Below are 27,479 nucleotides of genomic sequence, written 5' to 3'. Positions count from 1 at the left end.
CCTGGAAAAGCTAATGTGGTGGCTGATGCTCTAAGCAGGAAGTCTTTTGGTAGTTTAGCCCATATATCTACCAAGATGAGGCCTCTGATTGGTGAATTACATGGGTTGCTAGATCAGGGAGTAGAGTTTAAAATCATAGCTGGATCATTCTTAGCACATTTTCGAGTTAGGCCTATCTTGATTGATCGAATTAAAATTTGCTCAAAGAAGGATTCTCAGCTGTGTGAGATTATAGATAATATTCATAAAGGCCAAGCTCAAGGATTCATGTTGAATGATGATGGAGTTCTTCGTTATGGCACTAGACTTTGTGTCCCCAATGTTGATGAGTTGAGAAGAGAAATCATGGAGGAGGCACACCATTCTGCTTACACAGTACACCCAGGTTCAACTAAGATGTACCGTGATTTAAGGGAGCACTATTGGTGGGGTGGCATGAAGAGGGATGTTGCAGACTTTGTTGCTAAATGTTTGACTTGTCAGCAGGTTAAGGCAGAACATCAGAGACCATCTGGGTTACTTCAGTCGTTGCCTATTCCTGAGTGGAAGTGGGAGCATATTGCCATGGACTTTGTTGTGGGTTTACCTAGTACACGAGGTGGTTATAATGCAATATGGGTGATAGTGGACAGATTGACAAAATCTGCTCATTTCCTTCCTGTGAAGACTACATATGACTTTGCTAAACTTGCACAGTTGTATATAAACAAGATTGTTAGTCTTCATGGAGTTCCAGTTTCCATTGTATCTGATCGTGGTACTCAGTTTACTTCTCGATTTTGGAAGAAATTCCAAGAAGCTTTAGGAACACGAGTAGACTTTAGTACTGCTTTTCACCCTCAGACGGATGGACAGTCAGAAAGGACCATACAGACATTAGAGGACATGCTTCGTGCATGCGTTATGGATTTTGGTGGCTGTTGGGATCATCATTTGCCTTTAGTAGAGTTTGCTTATAATAACAGTTATCAGGCAAGTATAGAGATGGCTCCATATGAGGCATTATATGGTCGAAAGTGTAGGTCACCGGTTTGTTGGGATGAAGTTGGAGAAAGAAGGCTTACTAGACCAGAGTTGATACAATTAACTTCAGAGAAGGTTCGACTAATTCGTGATCGACTTTTGACTGCTCAAAGTCGACAGAGAAGTTATGCTGACCCTAAGCGTAAAGATGTAGAATTTATGATTGGTGATCATGTATTTCTGAGAGTTTCCCCTATGAAAGGAATCATGAGGTTTGGGAAGAAAGGGAAGCTTAGCCCTCGTTTTGTTGGTCCATTTGAAATTTTGGAGAATTGGAGCACTTGCTTACCTTTTAGCCCTTCCACCTGGTTTTGCACATGTACATCCAGTTTTTCATATTTCTATGCTTAGGAAGTATGTACCAGATCCATCTCATGTTTTACAACCTCAAACCATGCAATTTAGGGATGATATGTCATATGAGGAGCAACCAGTAAAGATTTTAGATCGACAAATTAGGAAACTCCGGTCTAAGGAAGTGGCTTTGGTCAAAGTCTTGTGGCATAATCACTCAAGTAGTGAGGCCACATGGGAGGCAGAATCTGAAATGCGAGCCAAATATCCTCATTTATTTGATTCTTCAGGTTAGAATTTTTGTCTATCCAAATTCGGGGACCGAATTTTTTTTAAGGGGGGAAGTATGTGAAAACCCATATACAATTATTATTTATTATTATTTTATTTTAATTAGTTAACAATAATTCAATATATTTAAAAAAAAAATATATATATATTTTTATTAGATGGTCTGCTTATTTATTTTTAGATATATATATATTATTTTTGGAATTAAATATATATCTGCAATCTGAACAACCCAGTTCAATAATAACTCTTAGCCCATTCTATACCTAATAGAACTCTTGAAATATATATATACCCTAATAATCTCTTCTGCTAAACTTTGCTCTCAAAACCTGGTTGTCACCTCTATCAAATACTCTCAACAGAGAATCCCTAAATTTTTCATTCTCTATTCATCACATTCGATTCTATTTTTCAAGGTAAAAATTCTCATTCTTTATTCAATAATGGGTGAATTTGATTTTATTTTCTCTCATTGATTTGTTACAACTACCCTATAAATTTTTTTTTTCTTTGATCATTAGTATTGAATTGAATTGATCATAATTACTGTGAGACAATATCTTTAAATTTAGATTATATATATATATATATATATATATATATATATATATATATATATATATATATATATATATATATATTGGAAGCGGTCCCTTCTGCTTCACTGTTAAGCGTCCCTTCGTCTTTGGTGCTGTGCTTCACTGTTCATTATATATATATATATATATATATATATATATATATATATATATATATATATATATATATATATATATATATATATATAAGTTATTATATTTTATTATTATTTGATATTTCTCTTTAATATTTGGGGTGTGTAGGAGATTCGAATATTCAATCAGCCAATTGAAATTATCTTTCTTTCATTGAAAATAACTATTGTCTTGAAGGTTCCAGGTGAGTGGTAATTATAGTGCATGGCACCGTTTTTGTCCCTTTTAAAATTTCTTAGCATTAAGTTTGTTATTAAATAAAATTTTAAATTAATATTTTAACAATGATTTTATATATGATTTTCTATAGTTTTATTTTATTATTAAATTTTATTACAATTTTGATTAAATAATTAATTTTGCTAACTATCTCTGCATTAGACCCATTAGGATTCCGGGAACAGGCCTTTAATGTATTTATATTGATTGATATTTGACTATTAAATTTACCGATGTGTTACTGAATTGATTTGAGATTGATTTGATTTTATTGAATTGATTTGAGATTGATTTGATTTTATTGAATTAAATTGAGATTGATTTGATTTTATTGAATTGATTTGAGATTGATTTGATTTATTCGACTCTCTGAAATTATTGAAATACACTATTGGAATTGCACTATCAGTTATTATTTGATATCTGAAATTTTTTTTATTGATTTTGATTGATTTGTACAAATTGGTTTTCTGTTTTGAACTGGTACCTGTGCCCAGTATCTGTTTCTGTTATCTGGCCCCGCCGTGTGGACTATCACGGTATTAGGTTGCATTGTTGAGTCATGCATCATTGCAGTTTATGGTTGCATTAGTATCATATGCATTGATATCTGTGAAGGAGGAGGAAAGTATCTGATATCTGGTAGCGCTTACCATCGACCTTTGGTGATGTGGGGTATCATCACCACGGTGCCTTCGTACCATAAAAATTATCTTGAATGAATTTATTTTATATATATGTTTCTGAAATTATTTTATTAATGATTTTGACAAAGATGAGCATGGTTTTATTGAATAGAAATTTATTGTGAAATTAATCAGCGTGCACTGTTCCTATTCCGTTGTGTGCTATAATTATCATTCATCGAGCATCTAGCTCAAACCACGTTTTCTCTGCATTATATCTGCTTTGGATCGGTAGAATTCTGCGGTGATCCAAATATTCAGTCCATTTTACGGAGAGGGACAACTTGATTTATTCTCATGGTATGCCCGAATTCATGTTTTCGGGCTAATAATTAGTTTAGTTTATTGAGCAGTTTAAGTTTTTATTTAAATCAGTAGAGACTCATGATTTACCTATGGGATATTTAAGATGTTTATTCAGCATTTTGTTTATTTGGATTTTGTCTATTTTTGGGATTAGTAAGTGACAATATATTCATTCAATATACTCTGATAAGGCTTGCATGATTTAAGAATACTTAAATTATGCGCCGGTCACGGTTCAGAATTTTGGGTCGTGACAGAAAGGAAACTGAATATGAGGTGAAAGCAGATGGGTGTCTGTACTACAGAGGAAAAGTGTGTTTACAAGATGATGGGGAACTGAAGACTAGTATTCTGAAAGAAGCACACACTAGTGTTTATGCTATGCACCCGGGAAGCACGAAAATGTATAATGATTTGAAGCCTTATTATTGGTGGCCTGGTATGAAGAGGGATATAGCTGACTATGTGACTAAGTGTTTGACATGTCAGCAAGTTAAAGTAGAACATCAAGTTCCATCAGGATTGCTATAGCCTGTAAGCATACCTGAATGGAAATGGGACCTGGTCACTATGGATTTTGTTAGTGGTCTACCTTTCACCCAAAGGAAGCATGATGCAGTATGAGTGATAGTGGATAGATTGACGAAGTCAGCACATTTTCTGCCAGTTAGGACTGACTACTCACTGGAGAAGCTAGCAGAACTGTATATCAGTGAGATAGTTAGACTACATGGAATCCCACTTTCCATCATATCTGATCGAGACTTAAGGTTTACATCAGGATTCTGGAAAAAGTTGCAAGAAGCCTTAGGCACACAACTCCGCTTTAGCATGGCTTTTCATCCCCAGACGGATGGACAGTCAGAACGAGTAATCCAGGTAAACCCAAGAACTAATTGAATTTTCACAATTAATAAATTGAAATGATAGTAACAATGTGAATTATGTGATAGATCCTAGAGGATATGCTAAGGAGTTGTGTCATTGAGTTTGAGGGGACCTGGGATAGATACCTCCCACTGGCAGAATTCGCATACAACAATAGCTACTAAGCTAGCATTTAAATGGCTCCATATGAAGCACTGTATGGGAGGAAATGTAGAACCCCAGTGTGTTGGAATGAATTGGGTGAAGATAAGCCGGTAGGACCAGACTTGGTGAAACAGACTGAGGAGAAAGTAAAGATAATCAAAGCAAACCTGAAGGTTGCCTCAGATAGATATAAATCTTATGCCGACTTGAAGAGAAAAGAGATAGAGTATACAGTTGGCGATAAAGTGTTTCTCAAAGTCTCACTGTGGAAGAAAGTACTGAGGTTTGGAAGAAAAGGTAAGTTAAGCCCTAAGTTCATTGGCCCATATGAAGTCATTGAACGTGTGGGACCAGTGGCCTATCGGCTAGCTTTACCACCAGAACTGGATAAAATTCACAATGTATTCCATGTTTCTATGCTGAGAAGATATTGCTCAGACCCTTCACATGTCATTTCCATGGAAGAGATTGAAATCCAACTGGACTTGACATATACAGAAGAACCTATACAGATCCTAGCTCAGGAAGTGAAGGAACTGAGAAATAAACAAATTCCACTGGTGAAAGTGCTTTGGAGGTACCACAATACTGAAGAGGCAACTTGGGAAAGTGAAGAGACGATGAGGCAACAGTTCCCTCAACTGTTTGCATCAGGTAAATTTTGAGGACGCAATTTTTCTTAGAGGGGAAGAGTTGTAACATTCTCACTTTAGCTAGTCCGTACAGTCTACTGTTCCGGTGACCAGTGTCGGTCCGGATAGCTAGAATATCCAAAAAAATATTTAAACTAAAGTGAGGAACCATAAATAACTCAAATATTAATAAGAAAAATTTAGGAAAAATTTTAGGAATAAAATACAACCAAGTTAAATGAGCCTGTGCCCTAGTAATGGGTAACTTAGTGAGAAGTTGCAGTTCTCGCAACTAGGAGCCCTAGACCAGGAGAAAAAATTATAAAATAATTTTAAGGACTCCAGAGAAGGGTCATTGAGGTTCTTATGGCATTAGAATGCCAAGAAAATACTTAAAAAAAAATTTCAATCGGTATAGACAATTTTGGCCCGTTAAGCCAAACGGAGGGCATTTTGGTCATTTCGTCTTCAGAGATGATTTTTGGCCAACTTTTCCAGTTAAATAAATAATTTATATAACATAAAATATAACTAAATATTGTTAAAAATTTAATTGAAATTAATTAGACAAGAAATGGAGAGAAAATGAAAGAAAATGGCATTAAAATTTTTTGCTCCTATTCCATTCTGCATGCAGTTTTTCTCATTAACCAATTACCAACTCCACTCTTACAAAATAAATATCCATTTTAACTATTTTATCTACATCCACCTGATTACTTACAATTGAAAGTTTTTGGTTCTTTGTGTTATTCCTCTACTCTTTCTACAGGCAGAACCAAGTTTGATCTTAGGGCCAAGAAGAGCATTTCCTTGGTTTTAAATATGGTACTAAAGGTTTTATTCCTATGGATTTTAATATTAGAGAAATCTTCTGCGTGGGTGAGCTAACTCTAAAAACTCGTCATCAGTTCGAATTGCAGGCTGCAACTCACCTACATGAAGCCAGAATCACTAGTAATCACTGGTTTCAAAAATGTTATTTTCTAAGAAAATGTATTTCCATATGTTGCTCATCAACATTGTACACCCACCTAACCAACTAATACCTCTCACATGGACTATTCTCCATTGTTGATTCCTTCTCCATCTCAATCTCTACCAACACCTACAACACAATCACAAACCATGAAAGTGTCCACTAGGCCAAAGAAAACTCCATCTTACCTTTAGGATTACCGCTACAGCCTTGCCTCCTTTACTCATACTAGTCATTATTCCAAAGGTATACTCTATCCTACATCTTCTATTTTGTCTTATCATTCATTCTCTGCTTCCTATCTTCATTACATTTTGTCTATTTCCACCAATACTAAGCCTAAAACATACCAACAAGTTGTCAAATTGGATGTCTTGAAAGAGGCTACAGCTTTCAAGATTTCTTCTTTAGTGCAAAATGACACTTGAACACTTGTTGACTTGCCTGAAGGAAAGGTCCCTATTAGTTGTCAATGGGTTTATAGAATAAAATACAAATAAGATGGCTCTATAGAAAGACAAAATGCTAGACTTGTGGCAAAGGGATACACACAAATTGATGGTATGATTCTTTTTTTATGCCTTTTCTCCTATGCCTAAGACAACAACCATAAGAATTCTATTGACCTTAGCTTCTATCAATCATTGGCATTTATAATAGCTTGATGTTTTTCTACATGGAGACTTGAATCTTACCACCAAGCTTTAAGTCTTCCAAACCAAATCAAGTTTGCAAGCTTCAAAAATCATTGTATGGCCTAAGACAAGCTAGTAGAAAGTTGTTTTTCAAGCTATCATAGGCGTTGCTCTCATGTGATCACTGATAATCTAGATCTGATTATTCTTTATTTGTAAAAGCCAATGAACATTCTTATACATCTATATTGTTTTATATAGATGACCTTATCCTTACACGGAATGACATGGAAGAGATTACCAATATTAAGAGTTTCCTAGAAGTATCTTTCAAAATTAAATATTAGGGAACTCTTAGGTTTTTCTTGGGGTTGGAGCAAAGAAAGAGATATGCCTTGGAAATTCTTTCAAACACTGGTTATTTGGCAGCCAAACCAAATAAGACACCCATGTAGTCGGCTACCAAACTTTCTAAGGATAAAAGCACTCCACTCTTAGATATTATTTCCTACAGAAAGTTGGTTGGCAAGTTACTCTATTTGAGCACAACTAGGCCAGATTTATCTTTTGCTACACATCAGCTGAGTCAATTCCTTTCTGCCCAACAGATACCATAAGAAATTTAAAAAATAGCTACTAAATTTACCTACTAAACATAAGGATATTTAGTAGGTAATTTTTGTTACCGACTAACTTTGAGTTAACCAATAATTGAGTTATAGCTATTAATTACCAACTAAAATAATTTTAGTCAATCATTACCTATTAAGATGTTAGTTGATAATTACCTAATAATTATATAGTTGGTAATATGCACAATTTATTAGGTACTTTTGTCGTCAAACCTTAGTCTATGAAGGAAGTTGGCTACTCTTTATTGACTAAAAGTTAGTTGGTAATCACCTACTACTTATATTGTTGGTAATATGCAAAGTTTATTTGGTAATTTTGTCACCAAACGTTAGGCTAGGAAGATAGTTAACTACTAGTTACCAACTGACATTTAGTCAGTAATTCCTGAACTAAATTTTTGATATTACCAACAATAATTTGTTTAATCGATAAAGTATCAATCATATTTTAATTTTAGAAAATTTTACCAACCAAACACGTTAATATGTAATATTTTGAATTATTTAAAATTCATTTACCTACAAAAGAGATAGTAGATAATATTTTACATTATTTTTTTAAATTGTACATAGTTTGAAAATTTGTACCCGCAAAATATTTTGGTCGATATGTTTTTTGTTTAATTAATTACCTATGATTTTTTTTTTCATAATTTATTTAATTTTTCAAATTTTAAAATAATTTATAATTAATTGGAAAGTTAACAATTAATAAAAAAATACTAATAATACATAGCAGCTACTACAACAACAACAACAACAAGTACTACTACTACTACTACTACTACTACTACTACTAATAATAATAATAATAATAATAATAATAATAATAATAATAATAAAATCCAACACTAAAAAATTACTAAATAGAACAAACTAAATATAAAATTCATATCAGTAAATTAAAGCATACTAAAGTCTAATAAGTCAAACATAAAATTCAAAACCCATAATTTTATGGAGGTGGAGGTGGAAGCATTGGTAGGCCTCTGACTAGTCTCATCACCTCCTCCATCATAGAACTTCACATACATAAATTTTTAAATTTTTTAAATTAAAACACACACACTTATATAGTATGAAACCTCAATAGTAATATCAACACAGATTTACTTGATCTGCTCTATGACATGCTAATCTCACTTTGAACCACGAATCACGAAAATATTATTGACAAATTTTGTGACTCAAGATCAAACAATGAAATGCCATTAAAGTCTGCACCTCAAAATAAAGAATGTTATCTAAGTTTAAGATTTAAATCTTGATACTCTATGTTCTTATAAAAGCATAAAAGTCCTATAGATTCATGGTAACCATATTAGATAACCATATAAATTGAATAATGATCTCTTTCCCCCTGTTTACTAGCAACTTGACCATTCTTTTCACAAAATGTGTCCATTAAAAACCCCAAAAAATATTAGTTAAAATTTAGTTTCATTACTAATCATTTCATTTAACTCAAAAGATTATCCAATACCCAACAAAAGTGTAAGGCACGGTTATAGATTTTTCCAATCACTAATACAAAAAGTTGCTACAAGATGTAGTCTTTAATTTTGCATATTTAATTTTTCACAAACAATTGGAGCTATAGTTCTCTGCCACCAAGTTTTGTACTCACTTGAAAAAGTTACCAATAGGATTATCCAATACCTCATTGAATCAATAGCCAATAGGATTTTTTCCCCCATTGAACACAATAGGAATTTAGACTTAGAATCAAATAAATCAATGGAGCATTAGAATTTTAGCATGCAAGTCAACAATCAAAGCATTCTTCGAGTTAACAAGTAACTAGATTCAATCACAAGAATCCTTTTCTGCCACATTATACCAAAATGCCAAATTATTTTAGAATTAGCAAGAGAAAGCATTTTCTCCATATTATGCCATTTAAGATTTCAACTTCCACGTGATCATAACAGAACAAAATCTTTCACAGCAGTTATGCACAAAATTACCATGAAAATTACTCAGGTGTTAACTTCTTTTAGCACTATTGACTATTGAGGAAATCAGATCACATAAATCATGTAATGGAAGCTTTCCTTGATTTATCTCTTTTCTTTTCCTACAATAAGAAAGATATAACTAACCTATATGTGGATTTTTGGCAAAGACAAAACATATTCACACAACTGCATGCTTGCAAACAAGAACTAAAAGGTAATAATGCTAAAGGAGAACAGGCACAGGAAAAAAGGAGTAGCAAAAAGCACAGGAAAAAAGGAGTAGCAAAAAGCAATGACCAGTCACATCCATTGTCCTTATTTTACCATGATTATAACATGCATCATCCCAAAACACTTACCTTATCAAAGCATAAGCATTGTCCCATATCTTATATAGATAGCCAAAATTTTAAACCCTAACAACTATAGTAGCCAAAATTTAATCCCTAGCAGCTGCAGTATAAAGGTACACTGAAAGTCAAAAAAATCAAAAAGAATCTATCAAAATTTTGCAACAAAAAGAAAAGAATTAAAAAAAAACCCAAAGGGCATATTATATTTCATAATAGAAGTTATAGGTTTCTCTCAAAGTACGGTGAATTAATACGGGCCTATAGAAAAATTTTGATAATTAAGAGAAAATCAAACTTCACATTTTCACAGAATTGGAAATGGTAAGCATACTCATCTATAGTTAGATCATTTGCATCCGCATGGGCCTTTCATGTTAAAATCTAATGCAAGAATGGTGTATGATTCACCCATAAGACTAAACTCATTCCTATATCACCAATACACTAAACCTATGATTAAGTTAAATTCTCAAAAACTTTATAAGAATCACCCATGCCCATACCCTAAAACATTTCAAGTACAAACAAACCTAGAATGCATGTGAGGAAATCGAGTAGAGAATGCAAGTGAGACAGCGACAGATAGAAGGAATGAGAGCGAACGAGCGAAAAAGAGAGAGATAGACACACACACACACACACACACACACACACACACACACACACACACACACACACACACACACACACACACACAGAGAAGACAGATAGATAATGAGAGTGAAATTGCCTTTTTTTCATAAAAAACCTTTTTTGGCTTAAAAATAATTTATTATCATAGAATTAATTCTCTCATATATTTAGAAATATTTTACCGTACTTAATATTTAATCTTATAAGCTATAAAGGGAATATAATTACTAGACGAATCAATATAAATTTTTATTTTTTTATTTTTTCAATGTTATAGTAAAATTAATTTATTATAACTTGATAATTAAATTAAACTTTATTATATTTTTTTATTATTTAATTCTTTCAACTCGAAACTTTATAGTCATATAGACAATTTGTTACATGGTCCAAGTCTTCTTTTTCTCTCTGCTAGATCTCTTATTCTCTAGGCTCGATCTTAGCCTTTGCTTGCCAATTTGCAGCCTTACTCTGACCCTCTAGGCAGGGGAAGTTCTTTCTTTCCCAACCTAGCAAGTGGTTTCCCTCTTTATTGTCGGTTGAATGTAAATAGTATTTCAGTGCCTACTGGTGAGAAATTCTTTGCGGATTAGGCATTTTGGAGGTGCAACCTTGTTTTATAGCTATTGACCCTTAGGCTAAAGATTCCATTTGAGTTCTGCCATCCACCCCTCCTTGCCGAGTAACTGAAATGGGTCTATGTTATGGAGGCTTTTAAGGTCTTCATTACTTGTCTGGAAGTTTACTTTCTAATTTATATATATATATATATATATATATATATATATATATATATATATATATATATATATATATATACTTTTAAAAAATATAGACAATTTGTTACTATTGATATAATCTTATTGGAATCTGGCAAGAAAGCTCAATAAAATTAAATATGACATACAAATTAGAATATTAACAATAAAACTAATTAATGTATAAAAAATAAACTTTAAAAAAATCCTTTTAACCCTTATAATATTACTGATTATATCTTTTAATAGTAGGTAAATTGCCTACTGGACGTGCACGAGAAAGCTTTACACACGGTCTTGAGGTACACTAAAGTCTCTCCTGGACAAGGTTTATTTTTTCCTTCTAATTCTCATATTAAGATTATAGCTTTTAGTGATTTAGATTGGGGTAGTTGTGAGGATACCAGGAGATCAATTACTGGTTATAATGTTTATCTTGGGATTCTTTAATTAGCTGGAAATCGAAGAAACAAATTATAGTTTCAAGGTCTTCATCTGAAGTAAAATACAGGCACATGCATCTACTGTATATGAGATTGAGTGGATATTGTACATTCTCAAAGATCTTCATGTCATTCATGATCAGCTAGTTATGATTTACTATGATAACCAATCTGCATTACTCATTGCCGCAAATCCTACATTTCATGAGTGTATAAAGCATATTGAGTTGGATTGTCATCATGTCAGAGATAAGGTTCAACAAGGTCTCTTGAAGCTTCATCTTGTTCCATCTCATGCTCAATTGGTAGATATTCACGCCAAGCCTTTAGGTGTTGCTCCCTTCAATACTATCATGCTTAAGCTGAGAATGATCAACATACATTCTCCATCTTGCAGGGGGTTTTTACGACAGAAAATAGAAAATGATTAAATGACACAAGTTGTAATTTACTCTTCTTCTATTAGGTTGTTACGTGTACAGTTAATTAGTTCTCTATATCTCTGTATATAAGTGCAGCAAGCTGACGTTACTCATAATCAATACAGCAATTACATTTTTCCACTTTTCTTATATGATTACCATATAATTCAATCATTTCATCATGTAATATATCCTAACTAGACTATGAAAATAGTGCCAACCCTAACAATGCAGTTGTATTTATTCTTGAACTCTAGCTAAATAACTTTATGAAAGTGAAATTTATAAATCCTCATAAACTTCTCTTTCCATCTTGCAATAATATTCAAGTTCTAACTCGTATTAAGAGGTTGAGGGATATTCTTCTCAATATTAAAAGTCCCCAATCCTTCATTAATTACTCATCTGTATTCAAATACTTCATGCTATTGCCAATAGAAACCCCTATCAGTGATCCATGGTGAGGACAACATAAAGTAGCCTTAAATAATAGTAATCCACATGTAAAATACTATGGTGATTTCAAGTTTAAAGATCACTTGCATTACCATCACAAAGAGAAATTTTCATAGACAAATAAATAAAATTTCATATTTTTTTAAGTGGATTAATCCAATAAACTTGATTTGTAACAAGCATCCATATATTAGTTTAATGTCATCGTACTCATAGTTTATGAGATCATTACTTTTCTTTATGAAAAAATGAACTCAACAAATGCTAATTTTTCTGAATAATTAATGTCCCATGTTAACTATCTTATGATTAGGGACGTTTAAGAAAAGCATTAGGGAAAATAATTTTCATCCATCACAATGAAGAATTCTCAACCCTTACTGTATTCAATGATAAATGTCAACATGCCATAAGTTGAACATAGAATATATGGCAAAGTTGCGTTTAGTTTACTCAGTTCCTTTTTCTTTTTTTATCGGTAAGTTAGAGAAGGCAATCAAATAGTTGATATATCTGATGTCTTACATGAATGTAATTTTCAAGTTGTTAAGCAGCTGATTGTTCTCACAGAAATAGTTTATAATGAAAAATAAATAAATTTTATTGATAGTGAGATATAAAAATATTCACTATGTCAAATATGGATTACCTCTATTGCATAACACTATTGTTTACTTTCCCATTATTTAATACACTAGTAAGCCACTGGAGAGAGAGAGAGAGTTTTAGGGTAAATCATTGCACAATCACAATAATGTTATTAAATATACTAGTAAGCCGCTAGTCAGTCTTCAGAAGGCATGGAGAGAAATGAGTTTATTCTATAAAATGTCAAGTGGTTTCATAGCAATAAAAAATGGTAAGAAAAAAGAATTTTTTCAATTTTCAATTCTTTAACTAACCTTTAATTTATTTCACGGTTGATATCACGTTTTACAAAAAAAAAATGTATAGCCTTATTTATTTTATATTTTCCATATATTTTTTGTGATGTAAACAAGATTAGTGATATTCTCATTTTTAAAAAAGAAAAGAAAGGAGCGGTGATATTTTGTTTTGTGATTGTGGGTAATCATTGGTTGGGCCAGTATTGCTTTGGGCTTGAACGTCAATGTATACACTGAAGAGTATGGGCTGGCTGCTTCAGACGATCTCTGGAAATCAGGAGATGGAGATCCCAAGCGGGTACCTATAACATCCATATCACATATGTACTGTTATTATGGTTCTGCTACTGCCAAGGCAGAATACGAAGAAGAAAGAAGAAGAGCCTGGAGTCTTTTTTTTTTTTTTTTGAAGCTTCTGTTTTATACAGGTATAGTGAAGCAACAATCTCTCTCTTTCTATTTTCACTCTTTCTCTGCCTTTTACTTTTTAAACAAAAGTTTGCAATTTTCTGATTTGGGTTTTGATTATTGTGATTAATTCTTCTACAAATTTTAAGCTTTTCTGTTTTTTTATTCTTCTCTGAGTTTGTATCGGCTGAATGGGCTTTGGTTATTTTTAACAAGTTTCTCTTCTTTTTTATATTGCAATTACATGAGAAGGAAAGGGTATTGAAGCATTAAGATTTCTTCGTATACATGGGATCTCTTTTCATAATTTTTTTTTAACAAGTGATCTTAATTCTCATATTTATTTATTTATTTCTTTTTCTGGGTCGTTGGCTTTTCCTTTTTGCCCGACTTTTCGAACCCTGTGGGTATCTTGTTCTTTGCATAACGAGAAAACGTGGAAATCTCACTAGCTAGGGTTGTGTACTTTTTCCAAAATGCAGTTGTACAGAATTGGTGATTTTGGTAGAAAATACTGATAGTAAAATTCGTAAAAATGGAGACTGGAGGCAATTCTTTGCCGTCAGGTCCTGATGGGGTGAAGAGAAAGGTTTGCTATTTTTATGACCCGGAGGTGGGCAATTACTATTATGGGCAAGGTCACCCCATGAAGCCGCATCGCATTCGAATGACCCATGCTCTTCTTGCCCACTATGGTTTGCTCCAGCACATGCAGGTCCTTAAGCCCTTTCCTGCCCGAGATAGGGATCTATGCCGCTTCCATGCCGATGATTATGTGTATTTCCTCCGCAGCATTACCCCTGAAACCCAGCAGGACCAGCTCAGGCAGCTCAAGCGCTTTAATGTAGGTGAAGATTGCCCTGTCTTTGATGGCCTCTACTCTTTTTGCCAAACTTATGCTGGTGGCTCTGTTGGTGGTGCTGTCAAATTAAACCATGGTCTTTGTGACATTGCTATCAATTGGGCCGGCGGCCTTCATCATGCTAAGAAGTGTGAAGCTTCTGGCTTTTGCTATGTCAATGACATTGTCCTTGCAATCTTGGAGCTTCTTAAACAGCATGAGGTTTGTCTAATATTCTATTTTGTGGTTGTGTCACCCCCTCTCTCTTTATAAGCAAATATAAATCATTTAATAACTCATTTAAACATATTTGATTGCATTAGTATATTATTAATGCCCATCCTCTTTATATTAACAATAACTGTTTATGAGCTTCTTCTTGCATTGTTGTATATTTTAGCGTAGCCTTCATTTTGTTAATTATTGTAGTTAACTTACTTCTTTGGTCACAAGCATCAACAGTCAAGTATCTAAATGCAATAAGCAATAGTCTATTAACAGTCTTACTTTTTTGCTTTCTGTGCCTCTAGTGTCATGTTTAGGATGCTTGGACACTGTTATTATTGTTGCTATAAACATTAACAGTTTATCAGAACTCATGTCACTACTATCATTGTTGATATCGCCATCAAATTGATGATGATAATTAATGACTGGAGTCACATTAAGTTTTTGGTCGTGGCGATAATAAGATGAAGTAATCCAACTCCTCAGACTGGTCCAGGTGAAGGAGCGGAAGCGTGAAAAACACAAGTTTATACCATTGAATTCAAAAAATTTTCACCTAGGGTCACATGCATCATGCAAGATTTATTTTTATCTATTTGATTTTAATGATAAACAACTTATTAAAACACTTTTAATATGTTTTTGGATCTGTATTTGCCATTTAAGATTTTAAAATTAATCAGATTAATTTTAGAACCCTAGATTAAATCAAGAATAAATACACTAACCTCTTGATGCACTGCAGTGTATTTCCATATGCCCGGCATATTCTTTTGGGCAATAACCAGCATGTTGAGTAAACCAGCTAAGGTGCATTCCTGTTTAGTCATATGGAAATTTGTCACAAAATTCTCAAAAAGACTCAGGAAGGGACTGAAGGATCAAATCCGTCTGTAGTTGAAATCCATGTTGAAATCAAGATGTTTCAATTGCTCAATCAGCCGAATCATCTTATGGACATGATCCCTAACATTTTGTCCCTCAGACATCCTCATGCAAAACAACTGCCTAGATATCTCATACCTAGCATTCCTGCTGTGCTCACCATACAACTCTTGTAGGTGAAGGAGGATCTCACTTGCACTCTGCATGTTCTCATGCTGCTTCTGTAACTCATTACTCATGGAAGCAAGCATGTAACACTTAGTTCTCATATTATGCTCCTTCCACTTGTCCAAAGTTTCATGTTCCTCTTGAGTGGCATCTGGAGGTATGGGACCAGGAACATTTGAGTTTAGAACATATCCTATATGTTCAAGGTTCAGGACAAGTTTCAAATTTCTTAGCCAATCAGACAGATTAGGTCCTGTCAACCTATTGCGATCAAGCATGCTTGCAAAGATATTAAATGGTGGTGGTTGTTCTGTGCTCATTATTGTCAGAAAATTAACTACAAAAAATAACCAGATTAATTAATAAATGTATCAAGTAATTAATCAAAATAATTATGGTCTTTTAATCAAATTGGTCCTTCCACTAACTTAGCAAATCCTACACTTCCAAAGTAGAAAACGGAAATCCTAGTTGGATGGATTTTTAATGGGTGATTGAATTCTTATAATTCTATTGATCATCCTCAGGTACATCCATTATTGGAATTACAATAAACTATAAGTGAGCAACTCTTTGCCCATCACATCTCATGTGAGGTTCAATCCTTTACCTAGCCCCTAATGCTCATAATCTCAGGTACATCCATTATTGACTTATCTTGCATTAGTTAAGTTGATCCCATTGAGCCAGTAATTATGTAAATAATTTTAATGTCCTCAGGTAAATCAAATATTGGCCACCAAACTATTTACATATTTACAACATCTCATGCTTAACAATTATTCTTAAGAAAATCTCTTAAATTAATTGCATCTTATGCAACTATATAAAATTTTATAAAATAATTGTCCCAATGGAGGACCCATGTTATAATTACTTTAATTATAACATTTCCAACTTAATCATTTGTTTGAAAGATTTTATAGTCATCCTAATTACTATTAAGGTCTCACTTTGCACATTATCCATTTAGCATGCATATATCATAATTGCATACATTCCCATACATCTCATGCATTTATAGATAAGTAGTAAATATGGTATGATCATGAACTTTCTAAGGGATTCAATTCTGAGCCACCAAGAATTGAATTAGGGCATTCCTAGGTGCATTTCATTCATTCATTTTACAAGAGTTGCTGAAGGAGTACATAATCAACACTTGATCTTGAATTCCTCCCACTGGTCCCACCAATGCTCTTGACCTCCTTGATCTTCTTGCAATCCAATATTACATAGTAATCCTTGGCATACCAAGGCGAATTTACAAGAACTTAAATAAATGAAATTATAACCCAAAATTATTACAACCTTAATAATACATGCCCAAAATAAATTAAAATAAATTAATTAATTTACAATCCCAAAGAAACATATAAGAAATAATACAATCACATTGGTCTTTTATAATCCATGATCATCCATCATGCATATCACTATTTAACAATTAAATAAAACATACATTCTTAAATTAAATTGAATATCTCATATTCAACTTAAAAATCCAGTTTTGAATATGATTCAAATAAATTTAAAAATTCAGATTTAAATCACATTCAAACAACCTTAAAAATTCATATTTGAATCACATTCAAACAATTTTTAAAAATCAGATTTGAATCACATTCAAACAATTTTTAAAAATTCAGATTTGAATATTATTCAAACAACTTTAAAAAAATCATATTTAAATATGATTCAAACAACTTTAAAAATTCATATTTGAATCACATTCAAACAACTTTTAAAATTCAAATTTGAATTACATTCAAATAATTTTTAAAATTCTGATTTGAATCAAAATTTAATTGTGTGATTAAATCTACTAATTAAACACGTTAATTAGTCATAGGATAGGCTTTAGATCATACAACAATTGCAGAATTAAAAAGCCAAACCTTGCACTACCCATGAAAGCCAAACCTTGCACCACCCATGAAACCCAAACCATGCGCACCATGTTGGAGTTCATCAAGCATGCCACCACACATCCATTGCAAGCAGCAATAGATAAATCATCTCATGATCAAAACACACAATTAAATCATATAATCAATAATTTAAATGACAAATATAGTGGCTCTGATACCAATTGAAGGAGCAGAAGCGTGAAAAACATAAGTTTATACCATTGAATTCAAAAAATTTTCACCCAGGGTCACATACATCATGCAAGATTTATTTTTATCTATTTAATTTCAATGATAAACAACATATTAAAATACTTTTAATATGTTTTTGAATCTGTATTTGCCATTTAAGATTTTAAAATTAATCAGATTAATTTTAGAACCCTAGATTAAATCAAGAACAAATACACTAACCTTTTGATGCACTGCAGTGTATTTATACCTTTCAGATGCGTCTTCAGGACATCAGATGTTGTCCCTCTAGCTTGTCCACACCAAAAACACCTATGGCAGCCCTTGAGCAGCTTCTAAAGCTTTTTCTATTAATTAGAAAATTAAGTTCTGCCTTTTAAGAGATTAAAGATGTAAACAGAACACTAGAAACAATTTCTAGTATTTTTAATTCAAGAGATTGTTTGCTAATATCTTGGAATAGATGAGAGATGAATAAGAAGAGAGGGAGAGCTTCAAAGTGGCGACACGAAGGAGGAGTAGTTGCTGGTTGTATTTTTTCTCTTCATAACAACACTTATATAGCTAGGTTAACACATTAAACCCTTGCCACATGTCACCCTCTGATTGGTTCTAGGTTTAATTGATCCAATCACATTGTGCCAAGTGTCAAACCTATATTTAATCTTAATTTTAATCATCTTACATGATTAAAAACAATTTGGCAAGCTTATGTGTAATGCCATGGTGTCACATGTCACTCTGTGAAATGACCAAAATGCCTCTGTGTCTTAATTTTGAGTTCTCAATCCAAAATAATTATTTCTCTTCTTCTAATCAATTTATATCAAATATAAATCAATTAATTAATCTTTATTAATTAATTTCTCATTAATTAAATTCATATTTAAACACTTTAAATATAAATTTAACGTATACTATACATCCAATAATTTAGATTTGGTTTCAAGCCATGCTAGGGACTTTGCAATCTAATTGCAAACCAAACCTATTTAATTAATCAATTAAACTCTTTAATTAATTAATTAAATCATATTTAATTAGGTGATAACTTGTATATGTGTGTGACTTATTAGGCTCATCACTAATTGGCAATGAGACATGATATCAATTCTTAATATCATCAGAACTCTTTCTTACCATAAATGATTTCTCTAAATCATTTGATGTACCTCATAGACTATGGTTAACACCTAGCATAGCATGCCATGGCTACCCAATTAGTAATAAGGTTTACCTTAAATGAACCTATAATCATATGTTACCATGCACTAGAATATCTCTATTACAAAATTCTAACTCAAGCTGGAGTCATGGTTTATGTCAAATCCCATTTGCTATGAATATTATATTCTCTTTTAATTCCATTTCTTGATTAAAAGATTTTCTCATCAGAAACTCTTTTCTGAATAAATTTATCTGTCCTGTCCAGGAACTTGAAACATCAAGAACAATTAAATGAACGTAGGATTTTATCTCTATTTACTTAGAGGAACATATTCCATCTTGATCAACACCTACCTCCATATATAACTAGTAGGAGCCAACACATGCTCATACACCCATACATAGTACAAGTATAAAAATAATATCAAACTCAAACCACCTATATACAAGATAACTGTGCTATCTCAGGTCTAAAGATTATATGCACTGATATGATTTATGACAATGCATTGACAAGAGTAAACTCCATGTGTTTGTTATAAGTGTCACTGGTTCGGCCTACTTATCATTTATAAGTGTCTATCATGTTTGTCATATGGCATGAGACTTACCATTCCATCTTATTTATATCTCATATAAATAACTTGGGAACAAACATAAATACAATCTTTCTGGATAAGTCATGTCCTTATTATGAAGTATCCTCGATTGTGAACCTATTTATGATAGTTTGTACTAGAAATACTGTCACTCATATTCTTAACAACTTAAGAATATAATTTCTAACAAAATATTAATGGACATTTTCTATTACACATAAATATATTATGTAAACGGAAAAGTGGAAATGCCTTTTATTAATAAAAACATGTACAAGATACATACTAAATGATATGCTCTAGGGAATACTACTAACACTAGGTTGGATTAGTTCATCTGCTCTAGGTTTAATCTGATATAGAACGGTGGATGACAATTTTAAGTTGATGATTTGATGAAGGTAATTTTAGAATCTTAGGGCTTATTGTTCACCTGATCTAAGATATCTTCTTGAAATGCTTTTTATAAGTATGAGATTGAAAATGAATTTATCATGTCATGCATTGCTGGGAAGTTGATGTTCTTCTTCGTTTTCTGTGTTTGTTTGTCGTATATGTTGATAGATACAGTTTGTAGCTTTAGACTTTTGAAGCACATAGTTGCTTCATTTCTTTGTCCTTAAATGTGTATATATTTCCGATTGGGATGGGGGCAGAGAGAGAGAGAGGGGGAGAGAGAGAGAGAGATAATTGGAGACTAAGGAGGAAGAGATGGGGAGGAGATTACAGAATATGGTTGAAACTTGAAATAGTTGATGAACAAGGGAAAATTGTCCACATAGCTTTTGAATTGTAAGAACTGCAAAACTGAATCAAATTGTACAACTTAAATTATGAAAGGTAGATATGTCTGTGATTCTCATTGATTTTGACATGCATGCTGACTTCAAATCATTTGAGAGTGAAGAATCATACCTAACAACTATGATTTGTAGTATGTTAAGATCCTGACATCCAGTCATACAATCAGATTACACTCTTCATTGTTTCTTTTTCTGTCTTGCAGCGTGTTCTTTATGTGGATATTGATATTCACCATGGTGATGGTGTGGAGGAGGCATTTTACACCACTGATAGGGTCATGACTGTTTCATTTCACAAATTTGGAGATTATTTTCCAGGTACAGGGGATGTACGTGATGTTGGATATGGGAAAGGGAAATACTATTCCCTTAATGTTCCCTTGGATGATGGAATAGACGATGAGAGCTATCATTTCCTTTTTAAACCAATAATTGGAAAAGTAATGGAATTCTTTAAGCCTGGTGCTGTGGTTCTTCAATGTGGCGCTGACTCGTTATCTGGGGATAGATTAGGATGCTTCAATCTTTCAATCAAGGGCCATGCAGAGTGTGTGAAATTCATGAGATCTTTCAATGTCCCATTATTGCTATTGGGTGGTGGTGGTTATACCATTCGGAATGTTGCTCGCTGCTGGTGCTATGAGGTACATTTTTCTTTCTGTAAATAATTTTTATTGATTTGCGTATTGCAAATTGAGGAGAAATTTCTTGAATATCTTGTATGCATATTGAAGTAATTGTATTTAATGTTTTCTTTTAAACTGGGTACCTTCTTTTGTTAATAAATATTGTGTGAGGCAGACAGGAGTTGCACTTGGAATGGAAGTTGATAACAAGATGCCACAGCATGAGTATTATGAATACTTTGGTCCTGACTATACCCTCCATGTTGCTCCTAGTAATATGGAGAATAAGAATTCGCGTCAATTGCTGGATGATATACGATCCAAGCTTCTTGATAATCTCTTGAAGCTTCAACATGCACCCAGTGTCCAATTTCAGGAAAGACCACCCAATACTGAGCTCCCAGAGGTATGTATTTGCTACCTATGTAAGTTGTGGTTTTTCAATTTTCTTGTTATTGATTGTTCTGTCAATGTATTATTATTTTTAGTTATGTTGCATGATTATTTGTGTTTTAAACTAGTTTCTTGAGTATATCCATTTCTTCTAAATTCATCTTAACTTAAATGTATATTTGATATATTCTGAAGCTGTGATAGCATCTTATGATGAATTTATTCCATTCCATCATGCTTTGTTACAATTTACCAAACATCCATTTATATTTTAGCTTCTTGTATTCCAATTTAACTCCGGTTTCTTGCTAATTCATGATAGACTAGGTTAACTTGTTACTAATCCATTATAGCTTATTGGTAATGAACTTCATCTTTTGTGGTTGATTGTGTCAGGTGGATGAAGATCAGGATGATGGAGATGAGAGATGGGATATGGATTATGACATGGATGTTGATGATGAGCGGTATTTTATTTTGTTCCCTCCCCCCTCTTCTGAAAAAAAAAAAAAAAAAAAAGAAATAAAACTTTCCCCTTCTTTTCATGTCTCATGTTTTCTAACTTACATTATATGCAGGAAGTCTTTACCAAGCAGAGTGAAGAAAGAATTAGTTGAGGCTGAGCCGAAAGATCTGGTATGCTCTGTTCTGAGTGTCTTTTGCTATAGAAACTTCAACTGATCACCTCTTTTCTTCTTTTTTTTTTTTTTTGGTCAATATTCTAATTTTAGGATGTAGGCATATGGATATTTTAGTTTCTAGAAATGCTCTGGGTGAGTAAGAACAATTTGGATAATATACTCTCAAGAATTGAGCTCTCTTTAATATAGCTAGAAGAGGGTGCACTGTCTTATTAAAAGTTTAAGTGTTTAAAAGTAAATTTTTTAAAACGATTAAAAAAAGATATGTAATTGAGTGTTGTGATTAGACCTGGCTAAGGGCTTTTTCCTAGTTGGAACTGCCAGTTTCTTGATGCTTAGAGGCTTGAAAAGGAACCGGCCCGGATTCAGACAGTTTGAACCGGCCAGGATTCAGACAGTTTGAACCGGTTCCTATTCAATTATGCTTTCAGGCCGATTCTAGTCTGGTTTTAAAGCAGTTTTGGTTCAAGTTTTAGATGGTTACGGTTCCGTTGGGCCTCAGTTCAGTTCGGTTCTAGACGTTTCCAGGCTGGTTCGGTATGAATTTTAAGTCAACATTCTTGAAAAAATTTAAATTTAATAAAATTACAAATAAAAGATCAACATTCATTTTTAATTAAACAACGTCATATTCTGATTTCTAATGATGATTAAACCGACTATCCATTAATTCGTCCAAATCATGATCCATAAAATAATTTCATTTCCAAGAAATTTAACAAATCCTTCTTTATATCTCAATTCACATGAATTATATTCCAATAAAATCCTAGCACTATCCAGTTCAAACCAACAAAAAAATTCTCTTATTTAGTTCTAATATTCTTCCATCTTAATTCCCAATTTCATTTATTTAAAACACAAATAATTTCTTATGAATAATTTAAGAAATCTATGGAAGTTTCAATTTTCAAGCCAACATATCTGGCATAATATATATGAATAAATATAGCATTTTAACAAATAATATTCTCATTTCCTTTAAGGAGAAAAACTCATTCTTATATAAATTATTTTCTCAAACAATATAATAATAAGAAGAATAATAAAATTTTTTAAAATTCACCAATTAAAAAGAATTTATTTTTTTGGTATTTCTACACCTTAGGCACAAAAGATTATATTTTTGAATTCAACTCAATTCAACTCAACTAATCCTTTATCCCAACAATTTGGGGTATTTTTGAATTCATTAAACTTTAATAAAACTAAAAATCTAAAATATGCTAATTAATTTCTTAAATTCATAGAAAATATTGTGCACCTTATTTGAGAATTGTTGAAGAATTAAAGATGCTCACAATTATCTACATGATCTAGAAAAATATTTTAAAAAATCAGAATTTTAAAAATTTCATATTGAACCTAAAAATCTAAATATGTTATTTAACTTAAAAAATTCAGAAAAATTATTGCGAATCTTATTTGAGAACAGTCCAAAATTTGAAGATACAATCATATACATAATCTAGGAAAAATGTTAAAAAAATAGAATTTTAAAATTGACACCTAAAAATCTAAAATACGCTAATTAAATTCAAAAATTCATAGAAAAAATGGTCCAAGAATTAAAGATGCTCAAAATAATCTATATAATCTAGCAAAAATATTTAAAAAAATTGAAAAAATTTTAAATCGAATGGGAATTGGATTTAACTGCCGGTTTGAACTGGCCAATTTTGGGCTGGCTCACGGGAGGGGGAACCGTAACCAAACCAGCCCGCCCCTCCCACTGTCCCTATCTGGGGCTCAAGGGCCAGAACCGTTGAGCGGGTCCGATATGGGTTTGACTCAGACCAGTCTCAATCCCGTTTACGGTCTGAACCGGATTGTGGCCAGGCCTAGTTGTGCTTGTTAAAATGAGGACAAAAGTCATCAGTAATGGGTACTTTATGACTTTTGACTTTAAGCTACTTCTATATATATAAATATATATTAAACATTATTAACTTTGCTTGAAAAGATTAAATATTATTAAACATTATGTTGGGATTCACTAGAATCAATCCAGTGCATTTCTGTTGCTATATCCTGATGTGGCACTAATAATAAACCAGATTATGTTTGCACTGCTACCATTGTTGCTCCAAGAAAAAACTACTTTATATAATCATTATGGCAGAAAGAATTTAATTGAATTATTGCACAATCATGCTTGATTTCTATTTCTTTTAAAATTTATTTTTTTTAATTTAAAAAGAAATAAATTTTTTCATTTGTAAATCTGAGAGTTTAAAGCCGGATGGTTGAAGTGGAGACGTGCCACGGGAGTTTTATGTGATCCTAAGATTCCTAATAAATTGAAAGGAAAATTTTACCGCACAGCCATACTACCGGCTATGTTATATGGTAGTGAGTGTTGGGCACTGAAAGAGTCGTATGCATCTAAGATAAGAGTTGCAGAGATGAGAATGTTAAGATGGATGAGTGGCCATACTAGACTAGATAAAGTCCGTAATGAGAGTATTAGAGAAAAGGTAGGAGTGGTGCAAATTGAAGATAAGTTGAGAGAATGGAGATTGAGGTGGTTTGGTCATGTGAAGCGTAGACATACGGAGGCTCCAGTTAGACAAGTAGAGCACATTAGGTTAGAGGATAGAAAGAAAAAAAGGAGTAGACCTAAATTGACTTGGAGGAGAGTAGTACAACATGACCTAGACACATTACACATTTCTGAGGATTTAACCCAAAATCGTTCAGAGTGGAGAAAGCGAATCCATATAGCCGACCCCAAATTTTTGGGATAAAGGCTTAGTTGAGTTGAGTTGTAAATCTGAGAGTTGACCAAAAAGAAATCAGTTAAACTGAATTCTTGTGAAATTTTAGTTTTCAAATAAGGGGTATATCCATTTTTCTCCAGAAAAGAAAATCCCATCCTACTTTTTAACTTGATTTTTTGAAACTGACATACAAAATGACGAACGTGGTTGTCTATAACATGATTTTATTTGAGAATTGGAGCAAGCAGCAACCTGACAGGATAATTCCACTGATGAACTGTCAGCTGTATAAAATAACACTTTGTAAGTAGCATCTGGTGTAGGCCCATCACTCTTCTCTATTTTAAATTGTTTATCCCCCTGTTTGGAATCTAGAATTTTATAAGAATTCAATTCAATTAATTTCTTTTTTATTAATTCTCATGTTTGGAATGAAAGAATTCAATTCTTTTCTTTTTAATTAAAAAATTTTCATTTTTGAAGAAAAAGAAATCAAACATGATTTTATAAGAATTCAATTGAATTCTTTTCTTGCATATGGTTGTTCTGTTGTAATGCAATAATATTGTCTGTTAAAGACACTTTTTTAAATGAGTTTAATGTGATGCACCTTATATTAGACAATACTGTCTCTGGCTGACATCTTCAGTGTACCTTCTGCATCTGTATTCAATAAATGTTTAAACATTAAGATTTATGGACCATCACTGGATTTTCCACATTTGCAATGTATTATATTATGCCATAATAATTTTAGTTTTGTTCACTTCAGGAGAGTCAGAAAGGAATTGCTGAGCATGCTAGAGGCTTTGAAACAACTACAGATGAGACCGCTGGTGCTAAGGTAAAGTTCTTTAAAAGCACTTGCTCAATTTCCACTCATGGAAATTTAGATTCTTTAAGATGAGTTTTCCGATAATCTTGCATGTAGGCTTTAGATGTGGGTCCAATGCAAATTGATGAATCAAGTTTAAAGGTTGAACAGGAAAATTTGAGCAAGACATCTGATCAAGTGTTCACCAAATCATAAGTACAAATCCAAATCAGCCAAATTGTTTATGCAAGCAACTGGCATTGTTGAGTTTGTGGGTGAGTCTCTAAACTTGTACAAGCTATGAAAACCTAAATGATTTTGTTTCCAATTATGGATTGTTTAAAGGAACAAGTTGTATTCATATTGTGAAAACTTGAGTGAATCTCAAAAAATGATTTAAATAGCTTCAGGTTCTCATTGCTCCAATTTAAAAACTGAGGATTATTAATATTTTTCGATAATCACATCTGAAAGAGTGCATGTAATACACATGGTTTGATCATGTTTAACGTAGAGAATTAAATGCTCTTGTATGAAATGTGATAACTTAATGATAGGAGTAGGGAAGGAAAGAGATTTATGAAGAGATGATTTCAACTAAATTAAGATTTAAGGTTTAGGTACCGATACGAGTGTCAAAATGGTCATCACAGTACTGCCGGCGTTCAGTTGGACAATTTGTGTGGGCTAATCCTAATTGTATCCTTTCGTCAAGGGGAATGCAAGAACAGGCACCCTAAGTGAAAACAACAAAGTTCCATGTTGTATTCACAACATGGTCTCTGTTAACGCTAAACAATAGCAGTAACCCACTTTTCTCCTGTGTCTCTCTCTACGAACTCTTATACTGTCCCAATAGTAACTATCACCACCATTAGAACCGCTCTCGCCCGCTACTTCTTTTGCCTCATCCTAGCCCCCCATTTCTAGACTCGGTCAAGGGCTGGTTCAGAACCAGAACCAGACTGGTTTAAATCACACCGGGATCAGTCAAACCTGTCTTTGACTTTAAATTGTAAATGAACTAGACTAAAATTAAATCAGAACCAAATTAGATGGTTCAGAGTTGAACCACTTCTTTTTCATTTAAAAATTAAAAAAAATATATGAAAATTATTTTGTACCGTTTGATTTGGACTTAAAGCGAACTGAATCCTGACCGAAACCTAAACTATGGAGGTTCACAATCTCGATTCTGGTTCGAATCAAAATCAGCCCAGTGGCCAGGTCTACTCACTTCAACAATGGAATGAAGGGGAGTGGAGTACCATAATAAGAAGAATGTGATCACTGCGTTGAAAGAGACATAATGTTGGTGAACCCTTCCCTTTCACCAATAAAATGGCTTCTCTGCAAGCCGATGGGATGCCCCAAGTGGTTGGGGGCTAAGCTAGCCACAGAATCTGAACCTGTTTGACAATTGTGGCATCGAAAGTGATCTTGATTGTGCCCAATTGGGAAGGAGACCAAGGGACATCCAAGGGCTTCGAGTTGGGGACATCTCAAAGTTGAGAGATTTAGTTGAAATGCTGGAGTTTGGTGGTTAAAAACAACTAGGTTCCTGCTCTTCCATAATTGGAATACCGAAGATGGAGAGGTGACTAATCCAAAATTCCTATGCTAAAAGTTAATGGGATTCCATGAAAAAAAATTATAAAGCCAACTTATGAATTCAATTATATATGGGTTCTATACTAAATATTCTGAT

General features: G+C 32.9%; 1 protein-coding gene across 1 annotated transcript; it reads left to right on the top strand.

The window, feature by feature from the left end:
• The first annotated feature begins 13,657 nt into the window (after nt 1-13,657).
• Nucleotides 13,658-26,174, top strand: LOC110640013 (histone deacetylase 19). Its single transcript, XM_021791145.2, has 8 exons — nt 13,658-13,804; nt 14,267-14,847; nt 20,781-21,221; nt 21,379-21,609; nt 21,993-22,063; nt 22,175-22,232; nt 25,730-25,801; nt 25,889-26,174. The coding sequence occupies exons 2-8, from the start codon at nt 14,320-14,322 to the stop codon at nt 25,985-25,987; spliced, it is 1,500 nt and encodes a 499-aa protein (XP_021646837.1). The 5' UTR covers nt 13,658-13,804; nt 14,267-14,319; the 3' UTR covers nt 25,988-26,174.
• Nucleotides 26,175-27,479: the final 1,305 nt, after the last annotated feature.

Source organism: Hevea brasiliensis, chromosome 4, assembly GCF_030052815.1.
Source record: "Hevea brasiliensis isolate MT/VB/25A 57/8 chromosome 4, ASM3005281v1, whole genome shotgun sequence".
In the NCBI taxonomy this organism is placed as follows: Eukaryota; Viridiplantae; Streptophyta; class Magnoliopsida; order Malpighiales; family Euphorbiaceae; genus Hevea; species Hevea brasiliensis.
This window is presented reverse-complemented; position numbering and strand designations above follow the sequence as displayed.

Coding starts and splice junctions, on each gene's coding strand:
- LOC110640013 (XM_021791145.2), top strand. CDS start 14,320: ATGGAGACTGGAGGCAATTCTTTGCCGTCAGGTCCTGATGGGGTGAAG. Junction 14,848..20,780: donor AGCTTCTTAAACAGCATGAG/GTTTGTCTAATA, acceptor TCTGTCTTGCAG/CGTGTTCTTTATGTGGATAT. Junction 22,064..22,174: donor ATGGATGTTGATGATGAGCG/GTATTTTATTTT, acceptor CATTATATGCAG/GAAGTCTTTACCAAGCAGAG.